The sequence below is a fragment of the Schistocerca serialis genome, chromosome 2 (genome assembly GCF_023864345.2).
Source record: "Schistocerca serialis cubense isolate TAMUIC-IGC-003099 chromosome 2, iqSchSeri2.2, whole genome shotgun sequence".
In the NCBI taxonomy this organism is placed as follows: Eukaryota; Metazoa; Arthropoda; class Insecta; order Orthoptera; family Acrididae; genus Schistocerca; species Schistocerca serialis.
The window spans coordinates 917446821-917462613 of NC_064639.1; the positions used below are offsets into that span (position 1 = coordinate 917446821).

Consider the following 15793-nt stretch of genomic DNA (forward strand, 5'->3'; position numbering starts at 1 on the left):
TTCAGGGAACATGGAGGTGCCATTGTTAATAGGTGGGCAGCGGGTGGAGACTGTCAACTCATTCCTGTATCTGGGTAGTATAGTGGAGGAAGATGGTGGAGCTGGAGATCATGTGGAAAACCGCATTAAAAAGGCAAATGCTGCCTTCATACAATTGTATCCAACATTGAAAAATAGAAATATCACGTATAAAACAAAAATCCGTATCTTTAATAAAAATGTGAAGTCTGTCCTTCTGTACGCCAGTGAAAGCTGGAAAATGGATAAAAAGATAACATCCCAGTTACAAAGCTTCATAAATAGATGTCTTCGACGCATCATGAATATCTGGTGGCCAAAAAAAATATGTAATGAGGAGCTCTGCCGAATAACAAGCCAGATAACCAGATACCTATAGAAGACTAGATACGAGAGAGAAAGTGGGGATGCTTGGGGCACACCTTAAGAAAAACCAGATGGAGCCATCGAGAAAAAAGCATTGGAATAGAATCCCCAGGGAACAAGGAAGAGAGGAAGACCAAGGGGCACATGGAAGAGGACAGTGGAAGGGGAAGCAAAAAGTGTTGGCAAGACCTGGGCAGAATTGAGGCAAATGGCCAAAGACAGAGACGGATGGCGAGTTCTCCTGGATGCCCTATGCCCCCATAGGGTCCAAAGGAATTAAGTCAAGTCAAATTTGTGTTGCATGCACGGAAAATTACTCATTATTGGCACATTTGTTATAATAAGGTAATTATTGAACGATCAATATAATCCTTAAGTACGATACGCTTCATTCCAAAATAAGCTGGGGTGACAAGTCATACCTTAGTGATATGCACATATACAGATGGCGGTAGTGTTGTGTACACAAGGTATAATAGAAGGGCAGTGTTTTGGCGGAGCTGTCATTTGTACTCAGGTGATTTCGTGTGAAAGATTTCCGATGTGCTTATGGCCGCACGACGGGAAGTAACAGAATTTCAGCACAGAGTGGTAGTTGGAGCTAGGTGCATGGGTCAGTCAGTTTCGGAAATCGTAAGAGAATTCAATGGTCCCAGATCCACGATGCCAAGAGCGTGCCTAGAATACCTCTGACCATGGACATACCAGTGGCCGACGACCTTCACTTAACGCCCAAGAGCAGCGGCATTTCCGTAGAGTTGACAGTGTTAACAGACAAGCAAAATTGAGTGAATAGCCACAGAAATCAATGTGCGACGTACGAAGAACGTATCCATTAGGGCAGTGCGGATACATTTGGCGTTAATGAGCTATAGCAGCATACGACCGACGCTATGGATATGGTAACAGCACGGCATAGGCTGCAGCTACGCCCCTGGGCTCGTGATCATACAGGTTGGACCCTAGACGTCTGTAAAATCGTGGCCTGGTGAGATGAGTCCCGAAATCAGTTGGTGAGAGCTGATGGTAGGATTCGAGTGTGGTACAGACTCCTCGAAGCCATGGACCCAAGTTATCAACAAGGCATTGCGCAAGCTGTTGGTGGCCCCATAAAAGTGTGGCCTGTGTCTACTTGGAGTGGATTAGGTCCTCTGCTCCAGCTGCATCAAGCATTGACGGGACATGGTTATTTTGAGCTACTTGATACCTTTTTTTGCCATTCATGAACTTCATGTTCACAGACAACAATGGAATTTTTACGGATGACAATGCACCATCCCATTGCGCCCCTGTTCTTCGCTACCGGTTTGAAGAACGTTCTGAACAGTTCGAGCAATTGATTTAGCCACCCTGATCGCTCGACATTAATCCGATAGAAAATTTTCTGATATAATTGAGAGGTCACTTCGTGTACAAAATCCTGCACCGGCAACACTTTCGTAATAATGGGCGGCTGTAGAGGCAACATGGCTCAATATTTCTGTAGTGTACTTCTAAAGACTTGTTGAGTCCATACCATGTCGAGCTGCTGCACTACTCCGGGCGACAGGAAGTCTGACACTATACTAGGAGATATCTCATGACTTTTCTCACATAAATGTATGTATGACACGGTTCATTTCTAAAAGTGATACACTGTCACCCAATGCCCAGCTCCCAGCCACACAGCTGTGTACCGCAGGTCGTCGCCTTTCCATGTGCCGACTACACAACTGCCGGAGATCGCATTTCTAGCAGTACTCATTGCTGAAAAAGAAAAGCCACCTAACAGAAAAAGAGCTGTCCAAAAGTAGGAGCTATGCAAAATTATGCCTGTGATCAAAGATATGTCAACTACACAAAGAAGAAAAACTAAGGAGACTGATTCTGACTCACACGTCTCTTTGAAGAGCGATGACAGCCCCGATAATATCTATCTGTTTAGATTTTACTGTAATGACAGATCTAGCACATGTAGTTGGAGAAGTATATAACTTGGTTATATTTCTGGGAGGAAAGAGGAATTCACACAGCTACAGCTATGTCTGCACCGTTCAAAAAGTACTGAAAAATGACCTAGAGTTATGAATATATGGTACATTATGTCGACAAAGACAAAACAGTTTTCAAATGGATGAAAAATAAATAATTGATAGATTGATTTGATATGGAAACTGCCAATTTCTCATGTTGCTGCTGGGGTGGGAAACGGTCCCGTTGATATTCATGAAAACACATGACAGTGATTCTCTTTTCTGAATATTTTATTTTTGTATTACTGTCAATATAGTAAGTTTAATTGTAAACAGTTCTTGTCCATTGCTGGATAACTAAATAGTACTCGATTGAAATACGAAAAACGAAAGACCTCAACCTTCTCCACTGTTCGAACAATATCACTTGTGTATCATGCTTTGGACCTGCCGTGTGATGTCTAAGAATTTCAGTCCACAAAAATGGTACACAGTTTTAATTTTTTCTGGCCTGTATTTGTAACTTTAAAGAATTAAATGCTTTCATTTTAAAGCAGCACAAATTGCCTAAAATTTACAATTTTTTCCCCAACAGTTACTCTTCTTCTCTGAAGAGTACAGACAAATTTTGTGATTTTAAGCAATCTTAGGCTACGTGCAAATCTGTTAACAAAGCTTAAATAACTTGAAAGTTTCCCCCTGCATCTAACGATATTATCGTTACCTATACCATTTCACAAAAAATTTCTAGGCTATCTAGTGAAATTTTATTATCATTATCATAAAATCTGATATGTAGCCGTATGGTTTGTATTATGAAAACACTTAATCCGACACCTCACCATTCAAACATTTTCTGGAACTTTCAGCTACGGGAAGTAGAAGCAAAGAACAATAACAGAAATTAATTACTCTTCTCATAAATCATGAAAAATATGTTCTCTTGCATCTGATAAGTTCTCTTGTATCTGACTGCAATTTTTGAAGTATTCTCTAACATCTAACAATTATATTGTAGTACTCTTGCACGCTATAGACAACTTACCTCGTCTTTCCGCTGCAAATGCGTGAATATTCTTCATCCAGCGACATGCTAAAATAATTCAAAAGAAATACTGCGATCCATGCAGAGTACAGCGCATGGTCACAGCTAATGATGCAACCACTCTCCTTGTTTTTATAGAAATTAAATGAACAGGAGGGGTTTAGTCAACAAGCCTTAAGCGGTGTAAAAATGAAAGGACTCAACAAAAACTTTTAATTTATGGTATTCTGAAAACTGATGATTGACACACTGACAAACTTCACTCAGACCTTTCTTTTCCTTGAACATTTTAAAAACTTCAAATATTCCACAATTTCGTACATCAATAATTACGTATCTGGTGACAACAAAGATATGAATATTACTTTAAATGTATGCACACACAAAATTGAGAAAATCCCTTCAGCGCTCAACTAGGCGCACCAAATAGCAAATGACCGGAGATCCTCGATTAATAAAGAGCTCTCCTCCGGCGCCATCTTATCACGGTCGGGGCGCGCTGCAGCCTCACCTGACGCGCGGCTTCTCCCCACGCCAGGCTGCGTCCCACTGCTACCAACAACTAACTGTTCGCCCGCTACCACTCGCAATAATAATATCTCAAAGTTGCTGTAGGCACGCAGCAGCAGAATCAATAGCCAACTCTCCAAAAGACGCTATGAACGTCCAACTTTCAAACTCTATCGGTGCACAATCCGTTTAAATAGTAACTAGAAAATGGCGATTTGGCCACTCCAAGACAAAGTATCTGTTTCAAACAGAAGCGTACATGGATTCCTTCCGTACTACGAACTCGAGTAAACGCGCTATAATAGCTGCCGTTAAATTCAGGCTGCTCCGTTGCCAGAAGTCACACTACTCTAGGGCAGCAATCACTCAGTGTATGTGGTGGGCTCATAAGCAAACCACATTGAGAGCTTGTGGAAAAGCACTTCTTGAGCAAACAAGCGACTGCCTTTCTTAGTGGTTCCGACCAACGACCAACTCACTAATCTCGTCTGTGTCTTGACTGCTGCCAATAACCAGTTCTGCCAACAGAGAGGGAAGAGCAACTACTAGGCAGTATAGGTAACCGATAGCCTTGGGCTGCTAATGCAAACCTAGGCAATAGTGCCGCATACGGCACAGTACATCTCCTTGTGGTGCACTGAGTGTGCAACTGGTATTGAGCCAAACAAATTCCCATTACGTAAAAGTACATCTTTCTGCTATGTTTTGACAAGACTAAATAACCTCCACTGATATGGATCATAAACGTTCAGTATCACAACTAAGAGCCATAACTTCTACAATAAATAGTTTTACTTATTCTGTTTCTCTGTTCCTGTACAGAGAGAATGAGCCTCCAGGTAATAGGTGTTTCGCTTTCAGTCTACGCCCGTACAGTTTGGCAGGATCCCTTGTCAGTCAAGTCCCGAGTTAAATTACTTATATCGTTTTAACTAAATAATTATGGCACATAATCTTTTTCTGGCTTGTAATCACCTCTCTCATCGCATTCATTTTTGGTGCTGCTCTCCTCTAGCAAAATCTTAAGAATCGTATGTGGGTTTGGAATAGGGAGAGATTCACAATGCATAACCGGTCGTAAGGGCGAAGAAATGTTAGAACATTTTGTATCTTTCTTTCTGTGTCCAACAATAACCATAACAACAAAAACAACGATATACATGTTTTTGCAGCTCCCTCCACACTATGGGAATTGCAAAAAGCACTGATTTTCTCTTCCCATTATTCCACAATCTCAGTCCCTTAACATATGTACGGCGTACGTTGTGAGGTGTTCAGCTTTTGTCTTGATTACGAAGCCTTATACGAAAAAAGTTTGTTTAGTATACATTTTTCACAAAACTATTAATGACCAGTCTTTTCTTACCAATTAAATAGCTAACACAAACATAATAGAATACGTTTGTGTTATTCAAACACTTATTGAAACTCATTTAAGAAACTGGAAAAGTACATCTAACATTGCAAATGTAGTCTGTCAACACTGTAGCATATCCACAATCAACTGAAGCTTCCCCCTAGCAATCAGATGGACGTGACAGTATAGCCAGCTACTCCACATTATTAAAATAAAATTTTTCTTACTTGCAATAAAATTTCTCCTTGTGAAACTTAAAGCTACATGAAAAATGCGTTTACTCGGCTTGTGAAAAGGCTGTACACGAAAAAAAAACTGATTTGAAATTAGTAAGAAAAAATACTCAAAGAACAGTGAAAATTACACAGAATTAAAAATCATATTGGGTTGTATAATCGATTGCCTTTGACTGAGGCACAAAATCCGGATCGTTCAGATACTTTTGAACATAGCGCCGTACTGCATTGTTGCGTCAGCAGTCTTGCAAGGTATAACAGGTATACTTCCAATGTTTTTGAACTTTTTTTAATTTTTCAAATTTAATTGGTTTTAATTGCCCAATAGCACAACTGGGTTAGTTTCACTTATTGCAATTTTGAATTTTCCACCACCACCACCACCACCACCACCACCACCACCACCACCACCACCATCTTCCATCTCTTTTTTATACCACCAGCGTCACTGTGACGTGGGACACACGCTAAAGGATACTTCAACCCAATAAAGACAAGGCAATAATTGTCAATGAAACACAAACCCTGGCTTGTAATTTCCAACAGATTTTATTTAACAATTGCATGACAACAGCAAAATGCTGTTACCCCAGAATAATATACAAAAGTACACTAGAAATTGAAACATTACTAAAGAGACAAAATGTGTACGGGCGTCAAAGCCCACCCTAAACAAATAATTTTAGAAGCCTGTTTACATAAATCTTAAGAACTATATAAACAGTAAATGGTTTACTGACAAACACTCCCACAGAAGCAGGACACCTTTTAAGATATAACAGTTGTAAGACATTAAAAACCCAGTAGAATGAAAGGCATCTTTCAGGTATTACAAAAATTTCAGTGACAAGTAATGGCAAATCAAAGGTTTGCGGAAATACAACTTAGATCGAGCCCGAATGAAAGCTGAAAGGAACGGTGAAAAAGGAAAGACGGACGCCTCGGCGTCACCAGGAACAAATAACAAAATATTCAACTTAGATTCGCCGGAGAACTGCTGTCTACGGATAAACACGGCGACTGCGCTATCGATTACAAATCAAACTGGCCGCCGCCAAGGCGTCATCCCCCAGCTAAACGACCAGCTACAACTGACGACGCGCACCGCTGATTACACCACGGAAACACCAACACAAAACCACACCGCAACTGGGCAGTACCCTGAATAACACTTTCCTTAAAACATTACGAAATTTCAAAACAGGAATATTACCACACGGGATATCTGCACTATTTTGTCATTAATAATACGTGTAGACAGGCTTATTCCTGCCAGAGCAGGAAGTGATGATATACTCAAAAATATAAGAAGCTGGTCATAGTGCTAAATCACGCACTCGTAACTTAACTCAAAATATAACCCCAGAACCGATTAGTTATATGTATTCCATAAACACACACTCAGTAATAGCACCCAATAAATTATTCATCATTGAGCCACCGCTTGTTTACCTTTGAACACGTTAGCTAAAATCCAGCAGACAGCCAGAAAATTCAACCTGTGGTTATTTCGGAGTGCACAGACACACACTTAAATATACACTCCTTGCCCATATTTGAGTGCGTTCAAAACAGGCAAACCTCGTTCACAGAGGTAACAACTATTCAATAAGTTGTGCACGTGTGGTCAATAGCGGTCGCTCGGTTCCAGACTGTAGCGCCCAGAACCGCACGGCCACTCCGGCCGGCCAATGCGTTATTCATTTACTGAATCTGTGAAGCTCTTTCTCTTAAACAAATCATCAAATTTTGCTCAAACTGTAGTCGTTTGCTTGTCTGTACGTGAACATCAGTTCTACCGACTTCCGTCTCATTCCGATAATTTCTTCGCGGTGCCTTAAATGGCTACACAGGATAATTGAAATGGCCTGGGAGTCGGGACAGGTTCCATCAGACTGGACAAAAGCAGTAATCACACCAATCTTTAAACATGGAAACAGAAAAGATTGTAACAACTACAGAGGTATCTCTTTAATCAGCGTTGTGGGTAAAATCTTCTCAGGTATTGTTGAAAGGAAAGTGCGAGTATTAGTTGAGGAGCAATTGGATGAAAATCAGTGTGGGTTTAGGCCTCTTAGAGGTTGTCAGGACCAGATCTTTAGCTTACGACAAATAATGGAGAAGTGTTATGAGTGGAACAGGGAATTGTATCTATGCTTTATAGATCTAGAAAAGGCATATGACCGGGTTCCTAGGAGGAAGTTATTGTCTGTTCTACGAGATTATGGAATAGGAGGCAAACTTTTGCAAGCAATTAAAGGTCTTTACATGGATAGTCAGGCAGCAGTTAGAGTTGACGGTAAACTGAGTTCATGGTTCAGAGTAGTTTCAGGGGTAAGACAAGGCTGCAACCTGTCTCCACTGTTGTTCATATTATTTATGAATCATATGTTGAAAACAATAGACTGGCTGGGTGAGATTAAGATATGTGAACACAAAATAAGCAGTCTTGCATATGCGGATGACTTAGTTGTGATGGCAGATTCGATTGAAAGTTTGCAGAGTAATATTTCAGAGCTAGATCAGAAATGTAAGGACTATGGTATGAAGATTAGCATCTCCAAAACGAAAGTAATGTCAGTGGGAAAGAAATATAAACGGATTGAGTGCCAAATAGGAGGAACAAAGTTAGAACAGTTGGACGGTTTCAAGTACTTAGGATGCATATTCTCACAGGATGGCAACATAGTGAAAGAACTGGAAGCGAGGTGTAGCAAGGCTAATGCAGTGAGCGCTCAGCTACGATCTACTCACTTCTGCAAGAAGGAAGTCAGTACCAAGACTAAGTTGTCTGTGCACCGTTCAATCTTTCGACCAACTTTGTTGTATGGGAGCGAAAGCTGGGTGGATTCAGGTTACCTTATCAATAAGGTTGAGGTTACGGATATGAAAGTAGCTAGGATGATTGCAGGTACTAGTAGATGGGAACAATAGCAGGAGGGTGTCCACAATGAGGAAATCAAAAAAAAACTGGGAATGAACTCTATAGATGTAGCAGTCAGGGCGAACAGGCTTAGATGGTGGGGTCATGTTACACGCATGGGAGAAGCAAGGTTACCCAAGAGACTCATGGGTTCAGCAGTAGAGGGTAGGAGGAGTCGGGGCAGACCAAGGAGAAGGTACCTGGATTCGGTTAAGAATGATTTTGAAGTAATAGGTTTAACATCAGAAGAGGCACCAATGTTAGCACTGAATAGGGGATCATGGAGGAATTTTATAAGGGGGGCTATGCTCCAGACTGAACGCTGAAAGGCATAATCAGTCTTAAATGATGATGATGATGATGATGATGATGATGACGATGGTGCCTTTTTTCTCTTGTCTTAGAGTGTAATTAGTGTGAATGAGAAATATCTTATATCGTTTTAATACTAATAAACCAAGTCAATTTCCATCGTTTTTTATTGCAGAACATGCTTGTCATAATTGATTATTAATTTTGTGTGCCAGTAACGAAGACAGAAGGCACAAGATTTCATAATATCTCGGGCCTTCAAATTAAACGAACTGTAGTATTTAGTAAAAGAAGCCGCTCCTTACAACTTCTGTCGTGTAAGAAATATCCAAAATGATAGTACGATGAGCATCAAACGTCGCACCAGACTACTTTAAAAAGGCGGAAAAGAAACTCTCCCAGAACACGTTGATGCTCAGATTCGGTTACTACTCACCATACGTAAAAATAGCTAAAAAATTTTCGAGGATAGCAACATCTGTAGTTGCTCTTTAGAAAATGACCAGCTTTCTGGTGACGAAGTTTCATTTCATCATCTAACGAATTTCTGTGTATCATAATTGGACTCATGACAAGCAGCCCTCATTTGGCCATGGCTTTTTCACGAGGCTCGTTACCAATGGCGCAACTCTTTGGAGAAATGTTGCATTCGCAATAGACGTAATAGATATCTCGATTCGAGATATTGCAGTCCTTTTAGATTATCCTGATATTTTCACGCTGTGAAACGAAGGCTTGCTAGTTAATCACTTAAAGCTAGAGATTTTGCTTGCTATCGTGTTTACAAGTGCTGTTTCAGTGAAAAGTTAAGTGAAGTACTGTTGCTGTATATGACTGCATCCTACTAATTCGAAGTATCTCGTATTATTTTCTGCTCATACTGACATTAGAGTATGTTTATTATCCCACTGTGAAATATGAACAATTTGTTGATTCTGCAACCGCTCCATACTGAAGAATCATATACTTCCGCTCGCTCTACAGAAGATCCGTACCAAAAGACTGGAAAGTTGCACAGGTCACACCAAAATTCAAGAAAGGTAGTATGATTAATCCACTAAATTACAGGTCCATAGAATTAACATCGATATGAAACAGGATTTTGCAACATATATTGTGTTCAAACATTATGAATTACTTTCAAGGTTGGCTAAAATGGTTCAAATGGCTCTGAGCACTATGGGACTCAACTGCTGAGGTCATTAGTCCCCTAGAACTTAGAACTAGTTAAACCTAACTAACCTAAGGACATCACAAACATCCATGCCCGAGGCAGGATTCGAACCTGCGACCGTAGCGGTCTTGCGGTTCCAGACTGCAGCGCCTTTAACCGCACGGCCACTTCGGCCGGCGAATTACTTTCAAGGAAACGGTCTATTGACACACAGTCAACACGGATTTAGAAAACATCATTCTTGTGGAACACATCTAGCTCTTTACTCGCATGAAGTGTTGAGTGCTATTGACAAGGGATTTCAAATTGATTCCGTATTTCTGGATTTCCGAAAAGCTTATGATACTGTAACCACACAAGTGGCTTGTAGTGAAACTGCGTGCTTGTGGAATATAGTCTCAATTAATGACTGGACTCGTGATTTCCTGTCAGAGACGCCATAGTTCGTAGTAACTGACGGAAAGTCATGAAGTAAAACAGAATTCATTTCTGGTGTTCCCCAAGGTAGTGTTATAGGCCCTTTGCTGTTCCTTATCTATATAAAAGATTTAGGAGACAATCTGAGCAGCCGTCTTAGGTTATTTGCAGATGGCACTGTCGTTTATCGACTTGTAAAGTCATCAGAAGGTCAAAACAAATTGCAAAACGATTTAAAAAAGATATCTGAATGGTGCATTAATTGGCAGTTCATCCTAAATAACGAAAAGTGTGAGGTCATCCGCATGAGTGCTAACAGGAATTCGTTAAACTTCGGTTACACGAGAAATCAGTCAAATCTAAAGGCAGGAAATTCAACTAAATACATAGGAATTACAATTACGAAAAAATTGAATTGGTAGGAAGACATAAAAAACGTTGTGGGGAAGGCTAACCAAAGACTGCGTTTTATTGACAGGACACTTAGAAAATGTAACAGATCTGCCTACACTACGCTTGTCCGTCCTCTTTTAGAGTATTGCTGCGAGATTTGGTATCCTTACCAGATAGGACTGACGGAGTACATCTAAAATTTCAAAGAAGAGCAGCACGTTTTGTATTATCGCGAAATAGGGGAGAGAGTGTCATTTAACCAAAGGCGTGTTTCGTTGCGCAGCAATCTTCTCACGAAATTCCAATCACGAGTTTTCTTTTCCGAATGCGACAATATTTTGTTGACGCCGACCTAGATAGGGGGAAACGATCACCATGATAAAATAAGGGAAATCAGAGCGCGTATGGAGAGATATAGATGTTCGTTCTTTCCGCGCGCTATACGATATTGGATAGTAGAGAATTGTGACGGTGGTTCGATGAACCCTGTGCCAGACACTTAAATGTGATTTTCAGAGTATCTATGTAGAAGTATATGAAGATGTAGATTCTAAAATAGGTAACTGTCAATCTCTTTTTTAAAAAAAGCTTTCTGCTTTTTGTGAAGCAATGCCCTGATTTGATAACTTTGAGTTGTCGACCCTATTTAATCAGAAAACAATTTAGAATGAGAATTTCACTTCGCAGCGGAGTGTGCTCTGATATTAAACTTCCTGGCAGATTAAAACTGGAATCGGACGGGAATTTTATAAAATCTTAGTGCTGCAGAGTGAAAATATCAATCTGGAAACATTCCCTAGGCTGTGGCTAAGCCATGTCTCCGCAATTTCCTTTCTTCGAAGAGTGCTGGTTCTGAGAAGTTTACAGGAGAGCTTCTGTGAAGTTTGGAAGGTAGGATACGAGGTACTGGCAGAACTGTGTGAGGACGGGTCGTGAGTCGTGCTTGGGTAGTTCAGTTGGTAGACCACTTGCTCGCGAAAGGCAAAGGCCCCAAGTTCGAGTCTCAGTCAGACACACAGATTTAATCTGCCAGGAAGTTTCAGAAAACTATTTCTTTCGCCCTCGTACCTTAAATTATTTGCGATAATGCAAATGCAGAGGTTTGACGTCATTTTCCTTTGTGCCACTTCTGCAGCTTATTCTGCTAGGAAACGTAAACACTTTAAGTTTTCTAGTGCCACTTTCTTCAAAAACATAAATAATTTCATGCCACTACTGCGCACTCTGAAAACATTTAGATAAGCATAGATATTAAATATTGGGCAACAAAGGGCTTCGCTGAAGATTGTTTTTCTGGTCGCCTTTAACTTCAAGTACCACTATCCGGTTACGAGGGCGCGTTGAAAAGTATTGCCTCCGAATCCTTTTATTTTGTATCCAATATCAGGAGTTACATGGCATGCGTATTAGCCGGTCGACTTTTCCGCATCGCTGACGTAAGTTGCAACTCTCTGCCACTTGAGGACTTCCAACTATAGTATGAAGCATGGCGATGTGTTACGTGCACTGCGAGACACTGAGAAACCTGAAAGCGCGAATTCCAAGAGTTTGTCCGCATATCGAACACCCTCTCCTTCAGCATAACAATGCCAGGCCACGCAGGAGCGCTGCGACATCTGCAACAATCCGACGTCTTGGGTTCGCTGTCAACGGCCGTCCTCGATACAATGTCGACTTGGCTCCATCCAATATTGAGCTCTTTCAAAACCTTAAAGAACACTTTCGAGGACTTCAGTTTGATAGTGACGAAGTGGTGCAACCGGAGGTGAGGGCGTGGCTCCGTCAACTAAGTCAAGCATTCTACAGTGACGATATCAACAAACATGTCCCTCGTTGGGAGAAATGTGTTCGTCACCATGGTGACTACGTTGAGAAATAAATATGTAGGCATGAACAATAAAGATGCATCATCTTCATAAGGTTGGATTATTTAAAAATCTTTAAGAGTTTTCACATAAAAAAATCGGAGACATTACTTTTCCGCACGCCGTATTACTTCACACTATTTGAGGGGTGCAATTTTGGTATTGCAGTGTTTACAAAATTTGGCATGAAAATAGGCCTAAGTCATGCAATAGTAACCCCTTTCGTAATAATCTGAGTTGCATTTCTCAGTGAATACCAGTAAAGGCATAAATTACAACTCTTCTTAAAAACACATTTCCTTTCGCCATCATTGTCGACATGAGGAACTACTAAAGGTGCAAACCTTTAGTAGTCTCTCTGTCCGGTTACTTCACTCCATTCCATTGGTAAGCTCCCTGCTTATGCTTCTGTTGTGGTATTTACACTAAAGCAGCAAACCTTTGGTAGTTCTTCATTTCGACAGAGGTGCGAAACGAATCATTTATGACTCTGATGTTAAAGTGAGAGAGAAACCAAAGAATTAAGGGAGCAAAGAAGTGTCATGTTGACATCCTGATAATTAAAGGCGGAACACAAGCACAGTTGGAATATCTTTGACAGGAGTATCGTCAAAACTGTACAGATCAGGATACTCTTATAGTGCCACTTACACCTGAGAGGATTTTCCAAACAGTTTACGGGAAGATAATTACATATAAATGTCTATAGTTTAATTCTCTCTTAACAACAGACTAGCCGGGGAATTCTGTTTGTGCTCTGTGTTGTTTGTCATTTCCGTTATTAAATATTGTTTCTTGTTCAAGCGGTGGTGCAAAACTCCCAATTACAGTTTTCTGGCCATAGCCACCATTATGTTAAAGTGGATGTAGTATTTCGGCTCTCCACTGCTTCCAACGTCCTTTGATAATCCGTTCAGTTTCTCCATACGCTGTAGCCAATCATCTAAGAAATTATCCTTCTGGTCTTCCGGAACGCGGTTCAGAAATGGACATACTGACTTCATAAAATCTAAAAAAATAAAAAGGCAAATATTAGATTATGATGAAAAATCACAAAGCATACAAATATTATATTTGAATAATGGTTTAAGATATCGAAAGCAGCATTTTACCAAGATATAGTTCGAAAAGGAGGATGTTCTACAGTATGTTCAATGCTTCAGACTATCTATCGAGGCACTGGTAATTAGTTTTTATTCATCCATAGAGCATTTACATACTGTGTCAGACAAGTCATCTTAATTGAAAACCGAAACAATTTAAAAAATTTAAGGTATAGCTCTAGGGAGCCTACATAATTAATTTTTCCCTTTATTGTTTTGTTTTATTCATTGTGTTTAGTAGTAAACGACAAGACGTTCAGATAGTAGTTCTACCTGAACATTAATTTTTCATTGTTTCTGTTTATATCTATGCTATAAAGTGCCCGTTTTCGACAACACAGGGTGATTTTTTTTCACCCGTGTACAAAGTCTATGGACTGATCGATGAGAGGATACGGAACAAAAAAGGTCTAATGAACTTATGTCCGGAAATTCATGATTTCCATGTATTCGATCATACAGTGTTATACAGATTGCGGTCTAATGCACGCTGCAGCATGCAGCCATAGCTACAGTATGTGTTGAAAATGATTTCCGTGTGCCTCAGGGCATGTATACAGGGTGTTACAAAAAGGTACGGCCAAACTTTCAGGAAACATTCCTCACACACAAAGAAAGAAAATATGTTATGTGGACATGTGTCCGGAAACTCTTACTTTCCATGTTAGAGCTCATTTAATTACTTCTCTTCAAACCACATTCATCATGGAATGGAAACGCACAGCAACAGAACATACCAGCGTGACTTCACTTTGTTGCAGGAAATGTTCAAAATGTCCTCCGTTAGTGAGGATACGTGCATCCACCCTCCGTCGCATGGAATCTCTGATGCGCTGATGCAGCCCTGGAGAATGGCGTATTGTATCACAGCCGTCCACAATACGAGCACGAAGAGTCTCTACATTTGGTACCCGGGTTGCGTAGACAAGAGCTTTCAAATGCCCCCATAAATGAAAGTCAAGAGGGTTGAGGTCAGGAGAGCGTGGAGGCCATGGAATTGGTCCGCCTCTACCAATACATCGGTCAGTGAATCTGTTGTTGAGAAGCGTACGAACACTTCGACTGAAATGTGCAGGAGCTCCATCGTGCATGAACCACATGTTGTGTCGTACTTGTAAAGGCACATGTTCTAGCAGCACTGGTAGAGTATCCCGTATGAAATCATGATAACGTGCTCCATTGAGCGTAGGTGGAAGAACATGAGGCCCAATCAAGACATCACCAACAATGCCTGCCCAAACGTTCACAGAAAATCTGTGTTGATGACGTGATTGCACAATTGCGTGCGGATTCTCGTCAGCCAACACATGTTGATTGTGAAAATTTACAATTTGATCACGTTGGAATGAAGCCTCATCCGTCAAGAGAACATTTGCACTGAAATGAGGATTGACACATTGTTGGACGAACCATTCGCAGAAGTGTACCCGTGGAGGCCAATCAGTTGCTGATAGTGCCTGCACACGCTGTACATGGTACGGAAACAACTGGTTCCCCGTAGCACTCTCCATACAGTGACGTGGTCAACGTTATCTTCTACAGCAGCAACTTCTCTGACGCTGACATTAGGGTTATCGTCAACTGCACGAAGAATTGTCTCGTCCATTGCAGGTGTCCTCGTCGTTCTAGGTCTTCCCCAGTCGCGAGTCATAGGCTGGAATGTTCCGTGTTCCCTAAGACGCCCATCAATTGCTTCGACACCTTCGTTCTGGAAATCTCTCTCAACACAAACGTACCGCGCCACGGCTATTGCCCCGTGCTAATCCATACATTAAATGGGCATCTGCCAACTCCGTATTTGTAAACATTGCACTGACTGCAAAACCACGTTCGTCATGAACACTAACCTGTTGATGCTACGTACTGATGTGCTTGATGCTAGTACTGTAGAGCAATGAGTCGCATGTCAACACAAGCACCGAAGTCAACATTACCTTCCTTCAATTGGGCCAGCTGGTGGTGAATCGAGGAAGAACAGCACATACTGACGAAACTAAAATGAGCTCTAATATCGAAATTAAGCGTTTCCGGACACATGTCCACATAACATCTTTTCTTTATTTGTGTGTGAGGAATGTTTCCTGAACGTTTGGCCGTACCTTTTTGTAACACCCTGTATACG

The 15793-nt window shown here is 40.9% G+C and overlaps 1 protein-coding gene across 1 annotated transcript in view; it reads right to left on the minus strand.

Moving 5' to 3' along the window:
- Window positions 1-5832: 5832 nt before the first annotated feature.
- Window positions 5833-15793, minus strand: part of LOC126456517 (juvenile hormone acid O-methyltransferase-like) — a 63108-nt gene continuing 53147 nt past the window's right edge. Inside the window, exons 7-8 of the mRNA XM_050092265.1 lie at window positions 13397-13562; window positions 5833-5932 (exon numbers count right to left, since the gene is read on the minus strand). Coding sequence (XP_049948222.1) covers window positions 5833-5932; window positions 13397-13562 — 266 coding nt within the window. The remainder of the gene's footprint in view (window positions 5933-13396; window positions 13563-15793) is intronic.